Raw genomic sequence first — 18,083 nt, forward strand, 5'->3', positions numbered from 1 at the left:
GCTCATGCTATATGTAGAAAGATGAGAGAATAATTCAGGCCAAGCATTACAAAAATGAAATTTTCTAGTATGCATTGGCAGAAAGTGTACATCAGAATCCTGGTCCATTGAATTTTTAGCCGAATATCTTGACTTTTTATTTGTGCGTACTAGAAAATTCCAATTTTTTTGTTTTATATATCAGGACAATGAGATCCTGGCAAAAGAGTTTGACTTGCCAACATATAAAACACATCATTTGTGAGAGTGGTGCATACACATACATACGCAGAAATATTGAAAGATAAGATGGGTTCCAAGGAAGTAGCCAATGATAAGCCTCATATCGTTTGCATTCCCCTTCCAGTTCAAAGCCACATAAAGGGAATGCTCAAATTTGCTAAACTCCTCCACCGTAGAGGCGTTCGCATAACCTTTGTCAACACTGAGTTCAATCACAACCGTTTCCTCAAGTCTCTAGGACCCAACTCCCTCGACGGCTTGCCCGATTTTCGGTTTGAAACCATACCAGATGGCCTTCAAAGTTCAGATGAAGATACCACTCAAGATGTGGCTTTGCTTGGTGAGGCCGTCAGAACAAATTTCTTGGCTCCATTTCGTGACCTCCTAAAAAAACTGACTCAATCATCAACTTCCCACAATGATATTGCTCCTGCGAGTCACATTGTTTCGGATGGTTGGATGGCTTTCACCGTCACGGCGGCTGAAGAAATGGGAATCCCTGTCGTACTCTTCTTCACTATTTCTGCAAGCAGCTTGATGGGTTTCAATCAATTTCCTACTTTGGTGGAGAAGGGACTTACCCCTCTCAAAGGTGAAAGAAATAAATATTTTGCATTGAAGTAACTAATTATTTAGTCCTTTGTCTAATTTTAATTTCTCGTTTCTGATCAAATGGTTTTCATTTTTTATCTTGTATTTCTGAAAGAAACAAATACATAGATTTGTCAAGTTGGCTAGAGCCATGTGCCACCCGCTATGCATCCAAGTTTGAATTGATCTTTTGTATTGTATAAGTACAGTGTAAACTATCGCTTGGATAAAAACAATAATTCTATTCGGTACTTCATTGACACACAAAATCAATTTAATCTTTTCATGTGTATATGCAGATGAGAGCTGGCTAACAAATGGCTTTCTGGACCAGGTCATAGATTGGGTTCCAGGATTTAAAGGTATAAGGTTAAGGGATCTCCCAAACAACTTTATCACAACAAATCCTAATGAATCACTAGACTTCTTCTTGGACGCAATTGAAAGATTTGGTAAAGGATCAGCAATTGTTCTTCATACTTTTGATGAATTGGAGCAAGAAGTTTTGGATGCTCTCTCATCCATGTTTCCACGTGTTTATGCAATTGGTCCTCAACAGTTACTTCTTAATCAGATACCGCAGCACGCTCTGAAGGCCATGGGATATAGTCTATGGAAAGAAGAAACGGAGTGCCTCCAATGGCTAAACTCCAAGGCACCAAGTTCCGTCGTTTATGTGAATTTTGGAAGTTTAGCAGTCGTGACAACTGAACAACTTGTTGAGTTTGGTTGGGGACTAGCAAATAGTAAGCTTCCCTTCTTTTGGGTAATTAGACCCGATCTTGTTGCTGGTGAATCGACAATTTTTCAACTTGAGTTTTTCGTGGAGACGAAGGAAAGAGGTCTAATAGCAAGTTGGTGTCCACAAGAGCAAGTGCTTGAGCACCCATCAGTCGGAGGGTTTTTAACGCATTGCGGTTGGAATTCAACGATCGAGAGTCTATCTGCAGGTGTGCCTATGCTATGTTTTCCATGCTTTACTGACCAGCAAACCAACTGTTATTGTATTTGTAATAAATGGGGTATCGGCATGGAGTTAAGTAATGGTGCCAAGAGAGATGAAGTAGAGAAGCTTGTTATAGAATTAATGGAAGGAGAGAAAGGCAAGCAACTGAAAATTAAGGCCATGGAGTGGAAGAAACTGGCGGAAGAAGCCACTACTCCACATGGTTCATCATCCACAAACTTGGACAATTTTGTGAATCAAGTGCTTCGAAGAAAAAGCTAAGATGTCATATGTCTATGACAGTTTTGTCAAGTCTCTAGTGGATGCTACATTGTTTTTCTTCTTATAAGTGTAAACGCAATAAAGATGAAAAGAAAAACGTATAGAAAGTAATGTTATATTTGTGGGGTACGTAAAATCTCTGTGTCCTCTTTTAAATAGAAATTCTTCTGTTTCGATCGCCAAGCTTGAGTTAGATTATTTTGAACTGAATATGGACTTCTGTGAAATATCATCAAGGCTAGACCTTGAGCAAAAGCCATGGGAGCATGAAGAGTGTGATGTTGTGTACGTTTCTTACGCTTTAGTTGATGAAAGGAACGATCTGCTTGCACTTTGTATATCGTATACATAGGAAATTTCCACATCTTATTGAAGAACTCTGGACGTGCTTTGATAAACCAACTATTCCAGATATCTCTCCACGTCCGAAATGCATGGTAAACGTCTCTCCAAGTCAGCCACACAAGTTGGATACTCTTCAACCTCTTCAACAGATAGCAAGGAATCACACTCCTTCCTTATCTAAAACTCATGTGTAACTTAGTTTTGAATTTCAAATGTAATCAGATGATATGTAACCAACCTCATCTTGTAATCTCTATATAATGAAGTCCATACCTTACTCATAATTAATTGAGTTGAGTTTATGCAATCTATGTTTACAACCCTAGCTTAAATTCTTTCATGGTATCTCTGAGCTAAAAGTCTAACGACAGATTTTTTTTTTTTCTCTCCTCACATGGCTTCTCATTCTTCCTCTCCCGTTCCCCTCCCAAATGTCTCCAACTTTCTCACGATCAAACTTGATCGTACCAACTACCCCCTCTGGCACGCCCAAATGCTCCCTCTCCTCCGCAGTCGTAATCTTATTTCCTTTGTCGAAGGAACCAGTCAGTGTCCTCCCGCATTCCTGAAAGATGATAATGGCAACATCACTGACAAAGTCAATCCCGACTTCGACACTTGGATCCAACAGGATGCCACTGTTATGTCCTGGATCAACTCTTCTGTTCACCCTACCGTACTTGCTGCTTTAATTGGGAAAACTAGCTCCCATTCTGCATGGACAACCCTACGTGATCGATATGCTTCTCAGTCAACCGGTCGCCTTCTCCAACTCCGCAGTGAGTTGATGAATACTCACAGAGGTGATTCTTCCATCTCTGAATTCTTGGATAAAGTTAGTTGTCTCGCAGATACTCTCTCTCTCTTTGGTGCTCCTGTTTCAGACTCCGATGTTGTTGCCATTATTCTCAACAACGTAGGCCCTGCCTATGAAAGCACCGTTGCCTCCGCCCAAGCTCGTGATGAGGCCATTACCTACAGTGCTTTGGAAGCACTTCTCCTTGGCGCTGAAAGACGACTGAAAATGCATTCTGCATTTGGTACTGACAATGGTCTCACTGCCCTTGTAGCAGGCCGCAATGGCAACCGTGCACCTGCATCTTTTCGGGGACGAGGATCCTCTCCTGGGTTTCGTGGTCGTAGTCATTTTCCTAGTGGTCGTGGCTCTTCAAATCGCCACTGCAACTCTCCTCACTTTCACCAAGGGTCTACCTCTAATCAAGGATCCCACTCTCAACACGGGTCCAACCCTCACCCAGGCTCCCACTCTCGCCAAAATGATGGGATTCTCGGCATAGCTCCTTCCCAAAGTCCTTTCACTACAGGACGCATTCAATGTCAAATATGCAATCGTCATGGCCATTCTGCGATCGACTGCTTCAACCACCTAAACATGTCTTATGAGGGCCGCGTTCCTGCACCTCGATTGCAAGCGTTTGCTGCTACGGCACCTTTTCCCTCTGCCACAACACCTGCCATCCAGGAGTGGTTGTTTGACTCAGGGGCTAATGCTCACATCACAAATAATTCTGCCAGTCTTTCGAATCCTCATCCTTATAATGGCATGGACCAAGTCAATGGAGTTGTTGGTGGAACAGGTTTGCCAATTTCACACATAGGGACCACTTGCATTCGTACACCTCACTCCACCTTTAGATTACCTAATACACTACTTTGCCCAAATGCATCCACCAATATTATTTCAATCCATCGCTTTACCAAAGAAAATAATTGCTCTCTAACCCTATATCCTAATTCGTATTCTGTTCAGGATCTTCACACGGGGAGGATGCTTTTACAAGGCCCGAGTAGAAATGGATTCTACCCCTTCTCTGGTGTTTCATCAACAAATAAAGGCGTGTCTGCATTTTTAGGTACTAGAGTGTCCAATTCAATTTGGCACCCTAGGTTAGGTCACCCATCTTCTCATGTTTTGCAAAGTTTGGTTTCTAGGAATAAATTGCCCATTAAAGGCGTTGTCACTAGTGAGTTCTGTCACTCATGTCCCATGGGTAAGAGTCACAAGTTACCTTTTCAATTGTCAACTTCTAGGTCTTTGTCTCCATTAGAATTGGTTCATTCCGATGTATGGACTTCACCTTCATTTTCTATCAATGGTTTTAAATATTATGTAGTATTCATTGATGATTATTCCCGCTACTCTTGGCTATATCCATTAAAATTAAAATCCGATGTTTTTTCTACTTTTGTGTCATTCAAGAAACTGGTTGAAAACTTGTTTAATACTAAACTCAAATCACTCCAAACCGATGAAGGAGGAGAGTACGTCAACAATACTTTTAAAACTTTTTTATCTCACCATGGAGTTTTCCATCGCTTTACATGTCCACATCATCCCGAACAAAACGGCATTTCTGAACGAAAACATCGTCATATAGTTGAAACTGGCCTCACACTCCTTGCTCATTCATCCTTACCTACTTCATTTTGGGATGATGCTTTTCATACAGCAACTTATTTGATCAATCGTTTACCAACTAGAGTTCTCCATGATGAGTCTCCATTACAAAAGTTGTTTCACAAATCTCCTAACTATGATTTTCTTAAAGTTTTTGGGTGTGCATGTTTTCCTTATCTTCGTCCCTATAATACTAATAAGTTACAATTTCGTTCCAAACGTTGCATTTTCTTAGGATATTCATTAAATCAACATGGTTATAGGTGTTTAGATATGTCCACAGGTCGCATATTTTTGTCACGTCATGTCTTATTTGATGAAACTATTTTCCCCTACAAAGAATCCATTTCTACAAAGCCTTCCTCCTCCCAGTCATCTACGATACTGACCATTGATTCCCATCCTTTAATAAATCCCCCTAGGAATCCTAGCTCCACTACTTTCCCACCAAATCCGCATCTCACCTTCCTTTCCACCCATCCTAACACTATTTCTCCTACTTTTCCCCAAAACCCGCACCATCCCATAACATCTACACAACCTAACCCTACTCCACCAACTTTCCCACTACATCCGGACCCCCTCATCCCTTCCACTCCATCATCAACTTTCCCACTACATCCGGACCCCCCCATCCCTTCCACTTCCTCATCAACTTTCCCACTACATCCGGACCCACCCATCCCATACACTCCATCATCAACACAACCACATCTTACCTATTCACCTATATTAAACAATTCTATTCCATCCCCATCACCCTTCTCACCTGTACACTCTATACCTGCCCTTTCCCCACCTCTATCCTCTACGAATGCAGTAGGTGTTGCTCCTGTCTCATCTTCCTCTCCACGCCACAGTCAACATGTTCACTCCATGGTCACCCGTTCAAAGGATGGCATTCAAAAACCCAATCCCAAATATGCGCTTATTTCTAATGTGACTACTGACCTCGTTGAGCCTACTTGTTTTACACAGGCAAATAAGTACCCTGAATGGCGTATGGCAATGGCAGAAGAGTTCAATGCTCTGCAACAAACAGGAACGTGGTCCCTGGTTCCTTTTCATTCCACAATGAATGTTCTCCCAAATAAATGGGTGTACCGTATTAAACGTAAATCTGACGGCTCCATTGAAAGGTTTAAAGCACGTCTTGTTGCCAATGGTTTTCGTCAACAGGAATGACTCGATTACAGCGAGACGTTTAGTCCTGTCGTCACTCATGCAACCATCAGACTTATTCTCTCCGTGGCTCTTCATTTTAACTGGCAAATACGCCAGCTTGATGTCAAAAACGCATTCCTCCATGGTTCCTTAACTGAGGAAGTATACATGCGCCAACCTTCTGGCTTTGTCGATCCACAGTTTCCAGCACATGTATGTCGTCTTCGACGGTCCTTATACGGCTTAAAACAGGCTCCACGTGCCTGGTTTCAGTGTTTCTCTCAACATTTGGAAGAGCTCGGGTTTCATGCATCAATGGCAGATTCTTCATTGTTCATTTACTTCAATGGAACTACTGTTATTTATTTACTCATATACGTTGATGACATCCTTGTTACAGGTAATAATCCATCTCACATCTCCACATTGATTCAACAATTGGGAAACAAATTTTCAATGAAGGACCTTGGGGCCTTGCATTATTTTTTAGGAATGGAAATTACGAGAACACCGACGGCCATGTATTTAACCCAGTCAAAATATATCCTGGACCTCCTCAAATGAACTAACATGGCTGACGCCAAACCATTGTCTACTCCAGCCATACCTGGCCGCAAGCTTAGTTTGTATGAGGGTGAGCCCTTGGATGATGGTACAAATTTTCGCAGTGTTGTTGGGGCTCTCCAATATCTCTTATTCACACGGCCTGACATTGCTTTCGCTGTAAATCAAGTCTGTCAATATATGCATTCACCCACAACTACACATTGGGCTGCAGTCAAGCGCATTCTTCGCTATTTGAAAGCCACTCATAATCACGGTATCGTTTACAAACCCAATTTGTTGTCCCTAACAGCCTTTGCAGATGCCGACTATGCTGGTGACCCCGATGATCGTCGCTCAACTGGTGGCCATTGCATTTTTCTAGGGGATAACTTGATCTCTTGGAGTTCTAAAAAACAAAGAGGTGTGTCTCGCTCAAGTACAGAGGCTGAGTATCGCCAAATGGCCTATACCTCTGCCACCTTGTCTTGGTTCCGCCACATATTCCGTGATCTTCATCTCCCTCTAAATCCACCACAATTGTGGTGTGACAATATCAGTGCATTGGCAGTAGCTTCCAATCCAGTCTATCAGGCTCGTATGCGTCATGTGGAAGTTGATTATCATTATGTTCGAGAAAAAGTAATTCGCAAAGAACTAGTTGTGGGATATGTTTCATCCGTTGACCAACTCGCGGATCTCTTAACCAAGGGTTTGTCCACAGCTCGTTTTAGTTATCTCATCTCCAAGCTTCCTGTTTGTCAACGTCCACTCAGCTTGCGGGGGCGTGATAAACCAACTATTCCAGATATCTCTCCACGTCCGAAATGCATGGTAAACGTCTCTCCAAGTCAGCCACACAAGTTGGATACTCTTCAACCTCTTCAACAGATAGCAAGGAATCACACTCCTTCCTTATCTAAAACTCATGTGTAACTTAGTTTTGAATTTCAAATGTAATCAGATGATATGTAACCAACCTCATCTTGTAATCTCTATATAATGAAGTCCATACCTCACTCATAATTAATTGAGTTGAGTTTATGCAATCTATGTTTACAACCCTAGCTTAAATTCTTTCATGCTTTAGTATTTGCGATGCTTGCCCTTGCGTGGTTGAATGGCACACGTGGTAGCTCCGTTAGGTCTCGTTTCGAATTGCTTCTCCAAAAAAACACTTAAATTGATAAGCGCTTTTTTTTACAAGTGCTTTTATTAACACAATGAAGAAGCATTTCGGATTAGCCCAGTGGTAAATGTGGGTAGAGTGATAAGTAAGAGTAGATTAGGTACAAAGTTCGAAACATGATGCAACAAAAAAAAAGCACCTAATTAGAAAACAATTACAAGAGTTGGAAGTATTCAATGTTTTTCAGCTAAATGAAGTAAAAAACGATTTATTTTGTTTGGTGTTTTGGTCATCACGGAGCAGTCTTAAACGTAGCCTAAAAGCCAGTAGGTCGTATTGCAACTAAAACTTGAAAAATGAAAACAACTTAATATTCTTTTTGTTATAAACTTCTAATTTAAGTGTGATTGTGTAAATTCTAGATTAGATTTGATTCTAATTATTCTTTCCTATATGGACTTGTATTCCTTAGAGGAGAAGGATTTCTTCCCTCTCTTATTACTATAAATAAAGGCGATGCACTGCGTAGGGGGAATAACACACATTCCTCTACACAACCCTACAAACACATCTCTTTCTATACACTCTTTGTGCCACCGGCCCCCTTCCCCTGTCAGTTAAATATAGGCCACAACACATTATCAGCATGCTCCTACCACTACTTAAGAATCTAACATGGATGCTTTCTTCTGCTCATGCATCAAATTATTTTATGAATATGCATTGAATTAATATGGAATTGAAAAAAATTATTATAAAGTTTTTTTTAAGGGTTTCATTGAAAAGCTATCCATGTCAATGGGCTTCTTTTCCCTTGAGCCGAGAACCCGAACCTGGAGCCACGGCTCCAGGCCCAAACCCTAAACCCGATGCCCAAACGGCATTGCCTCCCTCGAACCGTTGAGTAGCATGGCCTGCAGCCATGCCCAACCACCTCTGGCTACCTCCTCAACGAAATGCAGTCGTCACAGACGACTCCGCCGTAGCACGATATTGTCCGCTTTAGGCCTCAACCATGCCCTCACAGTTTTGTTTCTAAGAACTCATGCGAGAACATCCCAGTGGGTTACCCATCTTGGGATTGCTCTCGTGCGAATTTGCTTAACTTCGGAGTTCCGTTGGAATCCGAAGCCAGTGAGTTCCTAAAAGGCCTCGTGCTATATGGAGGTGGGCATGTACATATACGGCACATCACCCCCTCTCCGTTGGTCGATGTAGGATGTTACAATCCACCCCCTTAAGGGCCCGACGTCCTCGTCGACACACTCGCATAACACGGCAGAGTGGCTCTGATACCAAATTGTTACATCCCGAACCGGGCTCCACCACATCCCTGGCATAACTTCTCCATAGCACGATATTGTCCGTTTGGGGCCTCGACCACACCCTCACGGTTTTGTTTATGGGAACTCACGCGAGAACTTCCCAGTGGGTCATATATCCTGGGATTGCTCTCACGCAAACTCGCTTAACTTCGGAGTTCCGATGGAATCTGAAGCCAGTAAGTTCCCATAAGGCCTCGTGTTATATGGAGGTGGGTATGTACATATAAGGCACATCACCCCCTCTCCGTTGGTCGATGTGGGATGTTACAGGTGGCGCTGGTTTTGTTCTTCGACAAGTTCACCCAGCTTGAGCTGGGATGTCTGGATTAAAAACCCAAGCCCACTTGGGCTTGGCCTATTTCTCCGCAAAGTTTCAGCCCTTTGGGCTTGGACACTTTTCTCGGCCTACATCACAGAGCCTAATTGAGCCTCTGTTGGACTTAGCCCGCGACACCAGCCTGTGGCTTTGGTGTCCCCGTGTCCCCACCACAACAAAACCAAACCCCCAGGAGGAACATATACGTTACGAAGCAGCAGATCCATGCCTATCTGTCTTGGGCCTACAGCCCAGCTAAGCCCAACCTAGCCCAATTTTTAGGCGTGGGCCACATGTTTCAAGCTACTTAGCCCACCCGTGGGCTTTAGCCCATTATTTTGGGCCCCGAGGTTTAATCACCTATTTTTTACGCACGTTGGGTTTTATATTTTTTTTTTTTTTTCACCCACACTTTAAATTTGGCCCAAAGTCCAAATAATTAATTCAATTATAATTATATACTTGAAGTTCTATTTGCATATTTTATTGTTGCATATTTCTGTATATATATTTGTAATTGTCTGCAGAAACATATGAACCTGAAGTTCATAATTATTTCGAAACCTAAAGTTTCTAGAAACATGTCATGTTTGAAAACTTGAAGTTTTCCTTAAAAACATCACCCATGAAAACCTGAAGTTTTTTTCATGTAAATTTAAACCAATACATGTCTATTAAAACTAGAGTGTTCTACCCCTATGTGAATGGATTGATATTCTTCTCCATTGCACTAATCACTTCTTGCCCATTTATATTGTGATAGGAACATGTCTAATTTGAACAAATTCGACTTCACCGCTTTATAGGTCTCTAGAAGGAACTACCTCAAGTGGGTCCAAGATGTGAAGCTCCACCTCACTGCAAAGAATTTGCATCCCGCCATTGAAGATGAGACGGACAATTCAGTTGGTGAAGCTTAGAAAGCCATTGCCATAATCTTCATCCGAAGACATATTCATGACACACTGCAAAGCGAGAACCTTGCTGATGAGGATCCACGAACATTATGGGTCACTTTGGTTGATCGTTTTGATCACCAAAAGGACATCTTCTAGCCTGAAGCAAGACATGACTGGCAGCATTTGCACTTCCAAGACTTTAAGTCTGTGAATGAGTATAATTCTAAAGTTTGTCGAATCTGATCAGTTCTCAAGTTCTGTAACGTGACCTTGACCAAAGAGGATCTCCTGAAGAAGACCTAGTCGACCTTCTCTGCTACTAATATTGTACTGCAGTAACAATATAGGGCTCAGAAGTTCACTACATTCTCAGATTTGATCTCTATTTTTCTTCTCACTAAAAAGCAAAATCATCTGTTGATCAAGAATCATCAAACTCGACCTGCTGGGGCGACTGCTATGCCTGAAGCACACTATAGCATAAACAAACAGCCAAAATGTCAAAATAGGTGTGGTAGGGGCAACCAGAAGCCAAGATGGAGGTTTAAATCAAACTTTATGCAAGTGGATGAACCGGAGAGTACCAAGATGGAGGTTTATGACTTTCAAGAGGCTATTACCCTATGGAAGATTAGAATCTTAGACATAAACTATTTTTCTAGTTGAATTTAGACAACGGGGCCGAATTCCACCTAGTGGACGAACCCCCTTGTGTTTTTTGTTTAATTTTGAACAATTTTCCTTTTTATTTGGATTATTTGTTAGTGATTTGTTTTTTGGATATTAAGGTTTAATAAATTACCATCTTGAATACTTAAAATTATTTTGAATGGATATTTGTTTTTAGAACTTTTATGCATGTGACCGATTCAAATTAATTTTCATTCTAGGTATGACTAGTGGAAAAGTTAGTTGTCTGGCAGATAGTGCAACAACGCACACCGTTTTGCGTGAATGCATCTATTTTACTAACTTCATACCTAAGAATGCACCTCTGACAACCCTCTCAAGCCCATCCAACATGATCGAATGATACGGTAAGGCATGTATAATGTTGTCCAATGGTACAATTTTGACCATTGATGAGGCACTTTATTCTCCGTGTTCCAGAAGAACGTTGTTGAGTTTTAAGGACATTAGAGATAATAATTACCACTCTGAAACCTATGTAGAAAATGGAGTTGAATTTTTGTGCATAATTTCCTATGAATATGGCCAGAAACGTATTCTATAGAAGATGGAGCGTATCTTGAGTGATCTGTATACTATGACCGTATGCCTTATAGAAAGCCACTAAGTGGCTGGCCCTACCTCTAAGACCACGCACAAAATTACACTTTGGCATGATCGTTTATGAAACCCTGGATGAACAACGATATGTCGTATCCTCAAATCATCACACGGGCATCCATTAACCCGAAGTTTAGATTCGATTCAAGGAATCGCATTTTAAACCTGTTCTATGGGAAAGCTTATTATTAAACCTTCTTATGACAAGATTCATTCAAATCCTCCTATTTTTCTACAAAGGATTCAGGCGGATATTTGTGGACCAATTCACTCTCCATGTGGACCATTTAGATATTTTATGGTTTTGGTTGACGTTTCCACACGTTGGTCACATGTGTGCTTGTTGTCCACAAGGAACGCTACATTCTCCAAACTGTTGGGTTAGGTTATCAAGCTCAGGGCTCACCACCTTGATTATCTGATCAAATGTATTCGATTGGATAATGCTGGAGAATTCACATCTAAAACTTTTGATGCTATTGCAAGTCAGTTGGGGTTGAACTTGAACATGCAGTACCCCATGTTCACACCCAGAATGGCCTGGCAGAGGCATTCATTAGGCGCTTACAAATGATTGCTCGATCGTTGGTCATACGTACCAAGTTCCCGATCGCTACTTGGGGCCATGCAATATTGCAGGAAGCCATGTTGGTCCACCTGAAGCTTGTTGCGATTGATAGTAGCTTATTTATGCAACTTTGTTAGTTTCCTTGCATTTACTTAGTTAGTTTCTATTTATTTTAGCATTTTAAGCTATTTTCATGTGTTTGTAGGTCCAATTGGCTAAAATGGCAAGAAAAGGCAATTTGGAGCATTTTTGGCTTGGAATGGATAAAACATGCTTGGAGCAAGGTGGATGGACGAAATTGAAGTTCAAGAAAGGCTAAGAATCAGCTAAAGAGATGGAAAAAATTAATTCAAGACTTGGAAGAAAAGGAATCAGCTACAAAGAAGGAAACATGAGCCAAACTTCCTTATTTTGACTTAGTCAATCCTAATCTTTTCCTACTTAATTTCCAGCTGTTAAGGGGGATTCCTAAATATATTGGGACACTTAAATATATGTTCTAGAAGCCTAAATCCCATTCCTACCTTGGTGCCGCACCTTTCCCCTTCTTCTCCTTCTTTCCTTGTCGTGCAAGTTCCTTTCCCTTTCCCTTTGGATGCTGCCACAAATCCCTTCCTTTTTCCTCTTGGATTCTAACTTTAATTACCCTTTTTCCGTGAGGATTTGGGGTCCAAATCTTTCCCAAAACATTTAATTAATGCCATGCTTTTCTCTCCTAAATTATATATAATCTGCCGCACAAAACCATGGGGGGATTCCATTCATCACAATCCCTGACCATTCACTCCACCATCCAACCTATCAGTACATCCATCCTTCACCATATTTACGCACCATACATTCATCCATCACTCAAACCTTCACCCACACCTTGTGTCGCAGCAAAGAAGAAGAAGAATGACCCTGGGACGTGCTTGCCATTCAAGCTTGGATTGTTGGAGCGTTTCTAGGTGTATTCAATCTTTTGTTTTCAATGTTCAAGTTTAATTATCTTTGTTTTGCGAACATGAGGAGCTAAACTTGTTTTAGCTAGAGGAGACTTTGAAACCATGATTATATTTGCAATATAAATTGATTACCTCCAGTTGTGATTTCATAAATTGTGCATGCAATTTACTTAACTGCTTGATTGATAACTTATTCTTGTATGTTGATTAAGGAGGCCTACTTAGTTTACATGCATGAATTTGATGCTAGAATATAAGGGAGTTTCACATAATCATTATGAACTTATATTCACAAGTAGTGGAGGTTGCTGGTCACGATCGTGTTAAGTAAATTCCTGGCAGAAGTATCATGATGTTCATAGTTACGAATGCCTTGTCAATGCTTATGATTTTCACAAAGCTTAATGATCTTTGATTGTATCTCTATTATGTTGTTCATGTAGGGAACTATTGAAGAATAATTTGGTTACCGATGCGTATCCCATCCAATTCAATGACTTAAGGAAAATCTGAGGGTTATCACCCATTAATTCACCAAATTCGTATTCCTTTAGCTTTTCAAATCTGTTTGTTTAAACTTTAAATTCGTCAAAAACCCAATCTCCTTTACTTTGTTGTGTCAAATTAGTTAGAATCTGTCCAAATTTGTGTTTTTAAGTGTTTTGAGTCAAGTTAAAGTTAGAATTCGCTCAAATCACTCTTTAGTTTCTGTTTTGAGTCAATTTGCTTGTTTTGTGCTGTTTTGAGTCTTTTTAGTTTGTTTTGAGTTCTTTGAGTCTACTTAAGTGTTTTCAAGCCTAGTTTTATGTTTTTAAGTTTAGATTTGTGTTTTTAAATCAGTTTAGAGTAGATTAGCAATTCCTCCTAATTCCCGGCCTAAAACGATCCTTACTTACATCTTTACTACAATTATCAATAAGAGGGTTTAATTTAAGTGCTAGTTTATAACACATTAAATTTGTGTTGGTCCGCCTGAAGCCTGTTGTGATCCAATTATATAGCGCCCTTCAGTTGTTTACCGGATACGAACCCGACATATCTCATCTGCGCATTTTTTGTTCTGCAATCTATATGCCGGTTTCACCACCCTTGGGTACAAAAATGGGGCCTCAACAAAGGATGGAAATTTATGTCAGATATGATTCTCCTTCGATTATTCGTTACTTAGAACCTTTGACAGACGATCTATTTACCGCTGGTTTCGCGAATTGTCACTTTTACAAGAGAGTCTTCCCGTCGTTAGGGGGAGATAAGAATATCAACGTTCCTGAAGAACGACGTGAATTATCATGGACAACTCCCACTTTGTCTCATTTAGATCCCCACACCGCTCAGTCTAAAGTTAAAGTGCAGCGCATATTAGATCTTTAGAGCATAGCTCAAAGCATGCCAGATGCTTTCACTGATCTAGCACGAGTGACAAGATCACATATTCCAGCTGCGAATATGCCTACAAAGATTGATGTACCAAATGTACAATACTTCCCTCCTAGAGGCCCAAGATGATAATTTTGGCGATTCACGTACATTAGCAGCTAGCTAATCATCTACCGCTACACAAAAACGTGGCAAACCTCTTAGTTTAAAGGATTCACACCCTCAGAAGAGGAAACCCACGTCACAGACACCTGAAGAACCTATCGTGAATCCAACTATCTCTTACTCATTCTATCCAACTCATGAGGAAATTCTAGATTACAGACCCGTCCTTGAAGAGACGAAGCCACCTCTTGAGAATCGTGAGATTTTGGTCTATTACGCTAGCTTAGATGATATTTGATGTAGAAATGAGATGGTCGTCGACAATGCAATAGCATATGCAGTAGCTACTAAGATCATGTTGAGTGATGACATTGAACCTCGTTCCATTGATGAATGTCGACGTAGAACCGATTGGTCAAACTAGAAACAAGCAATCCAAGTCGAACTCAATTTGCTTGTGAAACGTAAGATGTTTGGACCTGTAGCTCCTACTCCTCCACATGTGAAGCTCGTTGGCTACAAGTGGGTTTTCGTTTGGAAGCGTAATGAGAAGAACGAAATTGTGCATTACAAAACTCACCATGTTGCGCAAGGCTTCTCACAACGCCCTAGGATTGACTATGATGAAACTTATTCACAATTTATAGATGTGATTACTTTTCGCTACCTTATCAATTTGGTAGTTTGCCAAAAACTGAGTATGTAGCTGATGGACATAGTAACTGCGTATCTCTATGGGGATCTTGATACAGCAATTTATATGAAAGTTCCTGAAGAACTTACATTGACTAGATCAAATATTTCCAAACCCCGGAACACGTTTTCAATTCGACTGAAGAGTTCACTCTATGGTTTGAAGCAATCCGGAAGAATGTGGTATAACCATATGAGTAAGTATTTGACTAGTCAAGGATATGTGGACATGAACTATGCCCTTGTGTGTTCATTAAGAAGTCACATTTTGGTTTTGTGATTGTTACAGTATATGTCGATGACATGAACCTCATTGGAAGACCTGAAGAGCTCGCAAGTATTGCTGCGCACCTGAAGTAGGAATTTGAGATAAAAGATCTAGGAAAAACTCGATATTGTCTCGGTCTTGAGATAGAGAACTATTTGGATGGAATCTTAGTACAACAAACGAACTACACCCAGAAGGTGTTTCACCGCTTTAACGAGGATAAAGTGAAGCCTTCGAGTACTCATATGATCAGTCGATCACTAGATGCAAAACAAGATCCCTTCCGTCTGAATGAGGATGATGAAACGATTTTGGAGCCTAAAGTTCCTTATCTAAGTGCGATAGGCGTTTTACTGTACTTAGCTCAATGCACTAGACCCGACATCTCCTTCACTATTAATCTTTTAGCAAGATACAATAATGCACCAACACGCAGACACTGGACTAGTGTTAAAGACATTTTACGTTACCTTAAGAGTACTATGGATTTAGGCTTGTTCTATCCTTACGAATCCTCGAGTGATGCCGCACCCCTTTATCTCGAGTTGATTCTCACCTTGTTGGTTTTGCCGACACATGATACTTATTTGATCCGCACAAGGCACGCTCTCAAACGGGTTATGTCTTTACCGTTGGAGGCAACGCAATCTCTTGGAGGTCAACTAAATAGAACTTAGTTGCCACTTCGTTTAACCATGCTGAAATTATCACCTTACATAAAGCAACTCGAGAATGCATTTGGTTGAGAGCAGTTGTGGGCGATATTCGAAGCTCCTACGATCTTTACCGCGTCGTTGATGTCTCGACGACGATCTATGAAGACAATGCAGCATGCATCAAACAACTCAAGAAGGGTTACATCAATGGAGATTACCGAAATTCTTCTTCTCACATCAACAACAAGAGCATCAGAAGATTAAAGTCACGCAAATCCGTTCATAAGACAATCTGGCCGACCTCTTCACCAAATCACTACCGAAGGCGATTCAAGGAATTAGTATGCATAAACTTTCTGAGTTGTAACATTGCTAGTTCTCTTTGGAATTGTGTTAAACTCATGGGGAGTATCCTGAAGTATACTTGCTTGATCTTAATGTACTATTTTTCCCTACAATTAGGAGCATTTTTCCCACTGGATTTTTGCTACCTAACTAGGTTTTAATGAGGCACCCACCTTGGGTTGATCATATCCCTGATGACGTCCCATAGACATTTCATTTGACTTTGCATTACTCACGCATTTTTCCTTAGACTATGGATTTTGTCCCTACTCGGGTTTTTACCATAGCCTTAGGGTTTTTTGTGAGATTTACTTCCTTATGCAAGTTCCTACCTTATTGAGAATAGCATGTTCCCACAATCAGTGCCAACGAGTCGACTTCCTCAACCTCTACATGATGCCTAACCTACTTGAGTATTTTACACACTCAAGGGGGAGTGTTATAAACTTCTAGTTTAAGTGTGATTGTGTAAATCCTAGATTTGATTTGACTCTAGTTATTCTTTCCTATATGGACTTGTATTCCTTGGAGGAGAAGGATTTCTTCTCTCTCTTATTACTATAAATAAAGGCACTGCGTAGGGGGAATAACACACATTCCTCTACACAACCCTACAAACATATCTCTCTCTATATTCTCTTTGTGCCTCCAGCCTCTTTCCCCTGTCAGTTAAATATAGGGCACGTGGTTTTTTGTTTTCGTTTTCGTTTTATTTTTGTTTCTTTATTTTTTAGAAAGTCTTATATTGTATACTATTTCATACACATTTCTTCTACATCACTCCCATCATCCTTCTTACCCTCTTCTTTGTCTCATATATTTTCTCTATATTAGTATTGAGTACATACTTTGGGCTTCATGCTCTTCAATTGAAATATTTGAAGAAGAATTTCATGGAATTCTCTATTTATTAAGAAATTGCTTCTAGAGATATATTAAAACTCAAAAATCTAAAGTAGTATGCAATATCCACATGCCATAAGTCTCAAATTTAATATAACAATATACTTCTAGAAACGTGGTTGAGCCTAAAATAGGAGACTATGTCTCTGCCAAGATGTCTTATCCCAATAGCGATTTTATTTCACTTTAGTAAAAACACCAAAGAAAACCCTTTGGGATTCAAACTATAGGTTCACTAATCTCACATTTTTCAATGGCACAAAAATGAGATGTGCCTCTTTCTAATTTGGTTGACCCTTTTACTTTGTCAATATCAATGAAAAAACATGATTGTATAGCCCTTGAAGATATGAACAGCTACTATAATAAAAAAAAAATATCAGTGGTCATCAATTCGTGATCCAATCATTCTCATTTGCATGCCCATGCTTAAATCATAGGTATACGACTGCTCGGATATGCCTCTTCATAAATCCCACTGTCACTCCTAAGACAACCATCTTAAGACCAATTATTTGGAAAAATTAGATCATAACTTCTTATGGAGTGGTATTTTCAGTTGGGCTTGAACTTTATTAATTTCTAAGTGTCAATAAGCGAACCTATATATTTGTCATGTTTTAGGCATGCAACAAGTTAAAGAAAACATGATACGAATCATGGAAGTAATAATCAAATAGCGCATGCTACTCCAAATCGATGGTGCTGCATGCTGAAAGCCTCACAAGCGTATTGCATTGTCTTGCACTG

At 40.3% G+C, this 18,083-nt stretch overlaps 1 protein-coding gene and 1 long non-coding RNA gene across 2 annotated transcripts; both read left to right on the forward strand.

Moving 5' to 3' along the window:
* The first annotated feature begins 247 nt into the window (after nt 1–247).
* LOC137732363 (7-deoxyloganetin glucosyltransferase) lies at nt 248–2,224 on the forward strand. Its single transcript, XM_068471675.2, has 2 exons — nt 248–814; nt 1,113–2,224. The coding sequence occupies exons 1-2, from the start codon at nt 289–291 to the stop codon at nt 2,039–2,041; spliced, it is 1,455 nt and encodes a 484-aa protein (XP_068327776.2). The 5' UTR covers nt 248–288; the 3' UTR covers nt 2,042–2,224.
* A 1,631-nt stretch (nt 2,225–3,855) lies between these two features.
* LOC148690047 (uncharacterized) lies at nt 3,856–4,537 on the forward strand. The gene is made up of 2 exons (XR_015957532.1): nt 3,856–3,984; nt 4,158–4,537. It is a non-coding gene; the product is annotated as an uncharacterized LOC148690047 (long non-coding RNA).
* The last annotated feature ends 13,546 nt before the right edge of the window (nt 4,538–18,083 follow it).

This window comes from Pyrus communis, chromosome 16, assembly GCF_041283825.1.
Source record: "Pyrus communis isolate YQ-2024b chromosome 16, ASM4128382v1, whole genome shotgun sequence".
Classification (NCBI taxonomy): Eukaryota; Viridiplantae; Streptophyta; class Magnoliopsida; order Rosales; family Rosaceae; genus Pyrus; species Pyrus communis.